General features: G+C 32.5%; 1 protein-coding gene across 1 annotated transcript; it reads right to left on the reverse strand.

Moving 5' to 3' along the window:
* Positions 1-1,709: 1,709 nt before the first annotated feature.
* LOC118063152 (protein WUSCHEL) lies at positions 1,710-3,146 on the reverse strand. Its single transcript, XM_035077091.1, has 3 exons — positions 2,715-3,146; positions 2,490-2,593; positions 1,710-2,039 (listed from the first exon to the last, which is right to left on the reverse strand). The coding sequence occupies exons 1-3, from the start codon at positions 3,058-3,060 to the stop codon at positions 1,710-1,712; spliced, it is 780 nt and encodes a 259-aa protein (XP_034932982.1). The 5' UTR covers positions 3,061-3,146.
* Positions 3,147-4,644: the final 1,498 nt, after the last annotated feature.

Here is a 4,644-nt window from a genome sequence, read left to right on the forward strand (position 1 = left end):
TATGATTTTTTGTGTGCAAATTAACAAATGTTTTTTTTAATAAACTCTTTTTATAAAAAATTTATCGTTACTACATATAGATTGAAAAACTTTTTATTTTTACTTCTCTTACATGGATATCTAATATCGTCTTCACTAATATTTTTCGGATTATATAGTATGTAATTAATAAAATCTTCAATCTCATTACAATAATCCATATACGCAACCCTTTAAGTAAATTTTGATGCATACATGAACGATCTTCCATTACTTATATTAAACATATATAAAAATATTAATGACAATACGTATTAATTAATTATATAAACTAAATAAATTAGCTAATATTAGTTTAACTCAAACTTATTCAATCTATTTTAATAATACTCTTAAATCATTATCAACCATCTACATAAATTTAAAATCTTATACATTTATCGAAATTTTCAACTCAACAATAAAATTGATAAAATATAAAACGAACTCATTAAATAAGTCATTATTTATTTCATTACAAAACATCTAAGTCATAAAATCAAAATCAATTTCATCAAATTACAAACAAATATAATTTTTTAAAATCTCAAACAAACCCTAACATTTACAAATTATACATTCATACAATAAATTTCCATGAGAAAAAGTTATAAAACAAGTAAATACACAAACAAACTACATATATACTATAAAAATATGCAATAAAAATTAACATTTTAAAATTGAGTTTAAACAAAAAATAGGTAGTTTTGCTTACTTAATATGGAGAATTCTAAAAAAAATTGAATCAGAATATAGATGTTGACAAATTAAGTATGAGGTGGCTAGATTTATAGTGAAAGGTTGATTTTATAATAAAATAGGGGGGTTTCTACTATGTTGTAGAGTTGATGGAGGAAGAAGAAAAAATAGGAGAGAAGATGGGTCGCTCGTTAGGTCATAACTTAAATATTATCAATGAATTTACAAATAACTTTTACTAACATGTTCATTTCGTCGGTAATCTTGTTTGTATAAATGACATGTTGTCATTTATAACTTATAACTTTTTTTATTTTTTTTTCTTATTATGATTTACTCGGTATATATTAAGAAAATATTTTCATTGATGTTTATCGATGGACACAACAATAAACTAATATGCTAATAAAGTTCCTCACAATCTATCAATAAAATGTTTTTATTAGTATTTTTATTTGTATTTATCAATTTTATGGTAGTGAAAATTACTATAACAAAAACATTATTGGATAAATCAATAAAGTAACATAATCACCTACTAATTAAACATGGCTTGGCTTGGGTTGGATTCAAGATAAAGATCGGGTTAGGGTTAAATAGGTTAATTTATTTTTAAAAAATAATATCAAAACCACATGTTAAAATAAAAAACTAAAAGTCAAATTTATTAATCTAGATTTTTAATTTGTTCATACCAGATCAAATTTCCCTATTTTTTGGTGAACCTGAACAGATCAAGACCATAGGTAAATCTATTAGGATGGTCCGGGTTTAATAAAAGTGTAATTAAATCCTTTGCGTAGCAGGTGTTAAGTTCACAACTACTTGGAATTTTCAATAAACAAGTGTCTAGCAAGAAGACACCTTAAGAAGCACATAAAATAGCACTACTTAATTAACAGTGGCGCTGGTACCCAGGAGGAATATCACAAGAAGACTAGAATTACTCAAGGTTGCAAACTAATTAAGAGGGATAATATTCACAAACATTAATAATCTTGTGGTTGGCCATTGTAGGAGTAGAGACTAAGGTCCAGGGAAGTACGGGAAGTAGTGTCATTGCCATAACCACCATAGCCACAGCCGCTACTGTAATAAAAGTCTGGGTTAATATTGTTGATGTTGAAAGAGCTGCTGATGTCCTCACCAAGCATGGGAAATAGAGGTAGAGTCTCAATCTCTGCAGCTGCTTCTTGTTCTTGATCAAATACAGTATAGGATGAACTGTGAGGGTTAATGTCAACCCCTGATCCATAGTTAATGTTGCTCATGGATCCACTACCGTGCTCATTGCTACCACCAGCTGGTGCTGAACAGTCCTGATGAAGCAAACAAAAGAGTTCTTTTTAGAAATTTTCTAGCCTTGTATTTTCTGCCCCGTATCCTGTTTACAGGAAAGGAAAATGGCAGGCTTAATTCAAAGAAAAAGAAGCTGTTTTGTTCAAATTTATTATTCCAAGGAAACCAGAAAAGTTTCTGCCTTTCTGTAGATGTTGTCAAGAAACTTTTTAAGGCTGTAAATCTCCATTCTACCTCTGCCTTTGTGATGGGAGTATTAAGGCAAGATCTGAGTGGATGTTGGTAAAAAGGTAAATGAAAATTCACACAGCATATAGTATTCCACATGGGTGTAACTTTTATGTTGATTTCTTTCTACTTTAATGCCTAACAGCAAAAGCATATTAGTTTACACCAACTTCAGCATCATCTGCAAGAAGATCTTATCAAAGGCATAAGTCACTAACATTTTCTGGATCATCATTTCTTACCCAAGAATTCTTCTCCTGCATGGTTACCGATCCATATCCATGGCTATCTGTCTGCCCAACAGTAACCACACCGGTATTTGCAGATGAAGAAGCCGAAGAAAACCCTGCAAAATTGTCAACACAGACACATAAAATAAACAAAAACTCAAGTCTAGCTAGCCATGATAGAACTGGAAAAGAAGGAAGCAAGTTAGAGAGGGAATTAACAACCAGGATTATTATTACTGTTGGAGTACTTGTAAGAGTAATAATCTTCAGGTTTCCAGGCAGTTCTTTGTTGCATGGGGACTTCATTGATGAGTCTTTTCTTTTGCCTCTCGCGAGCTTTATGGTTCTGAAACCAATAAAATACATTCTTGCCTTCAATCTTGCCGTACTTTCTAAGCCTAGCAGAGATCTGCTGGATCTCAGCTCCATTTGGGGACCTAACACCTTTGATGTAGTACAGTTCCTTCAATATTCTTATCTGGTCAGTAGTGGGAGTCCACCTTGTACTGGTTTGCCTGCAAAGAAAGTTCCCTTTGGCGCCACCGTTATTATCCTCGTTTGGTTGCTGTTGGTGAGGTTCCATGATGGATTGAGAAGCCAGAACAAAACAAAGGGAAGAGAACAAAATATCTAGAAGAGAAGATTAGTTGTGAGAGATGTAAGAGGTGGGGTAGCTAGGTGTGTGAGAGAGAGGCTTGTGCATGAAATAGCCAGTTAGAGTCTAGGGGTTATGTGGCCTTATATATGGTCTATAAAAAAAGACCAGTCTAAGAGAGGTCTATATATATAAGAGGCACGTGAGATGGAAGGGAGGATATATATCAGAGAAATATCTGATAGAGAGAAGGACTGAAGTTGACAGTGAAGTCTTCATAAGAAGAGAAGGGACAAATTTGAGAGCCTGGAAAGGGAGAGGGTATCAGTGGAATAACTTGGATCAAAAGGCATGACGAGCTATGATATTATTAAAACCAGCCGTTCAGTTTCCTTGAGAGAGACTTTAAGATGTAGAAAATCGAGGCACATATGGAGCTAGCTAGTGATAAACTGGAAAGAAAGAAATTAGAAAGCAAGGAAGCAGTGAATGAGGCTTCTGAATGTCACAAAACGATGCAGTGTGTTCATGTCTAGTGACACTATCATGGGCAAAACCAAGTTAATAAATCCTCCTGGGGGTAGAAGCAAAGCAAAAGGAAATAAAAAAATGCATGGCCATATATATATATATATGAAGATCAGAGGTAGTGTTCATCATGTCTTGGCCTAGCTACGAGGATCTATCTTTATATATGCCACCCATCCATGCATTAATTAGTGCTTCTACATGTTTTTGCTTTGTTACCTCTATATATCTTAAGATTACAATATCCTCTGCAAGAATCCCAGGAATTGAAGTAAGCATCTTAAATGGTTAATTTACCATAGCCAGCCAGGCTTGGGGACTAGCAAGGGGACCGCTGTGTTGCATACTAATATTGTTCAAGTAAAAGCAAGCTCTGATTTAGCAAAGTACAGCCTCTAGACATGCAATAAAGAGAAGCAGCTTGGAGACTGCAAATACTGAACCTGACTTCTTCACTGTCCTCGGCAAGATTTGTTCTAATTAAGGCAATAGTTGGAACATAACCATGACCTTTGTTCGTATAATTTCTTTTTTAGTTGGAAACATGAGGAGTAGAATTTATCAAAAATAAATAAATAAATAAAAACCATGTTGCATGCAGATATATCCCCGATCCTTTCATCTCTTGCTCCCTGATCATATTTTATTCAAACCCATCTTCCCAAGTATTTTTGTTAAGCATTATAGTTAAGGAGTAGGATTTATCATAAATAAATAAAGTTACTTCTTAATGTTACCATTGTTGTGTTTTAGAAAGGAAGAATTTATCAAATTAAAAAGTACTGTTAATTAGTCTAATAATTGAGAAGGGTTCAATTCTTAATACATGTATCAATTGTTTTTTTTTTTTTTTACATACACAGGTAAATAATATCTAGATTTATACAATATAATTAATTTATTTTTATAAAGTACCAAAATAAAACCTTAGAAATATATACTCTCTTTGCCTCAAATTAATTTATATATATAGAGAGTGAACGAGGACTAGCTAGGTCAAGCCATAACATCAAATTAATATATAATAACAAGAAGAGTTAAGAA

This window comes from Populus alba, chromosome 7 (assembly GCF_005239225.2).
Source record: "Populus alba chromosome 7, ASM523922v2, whole genome shotgun sequence".
NCBI lineage: Eukaryota > Viridiplantae > Streptophyta > Magnoliopsida > Malpighiales > Salicaceae > Populus > Populus alba.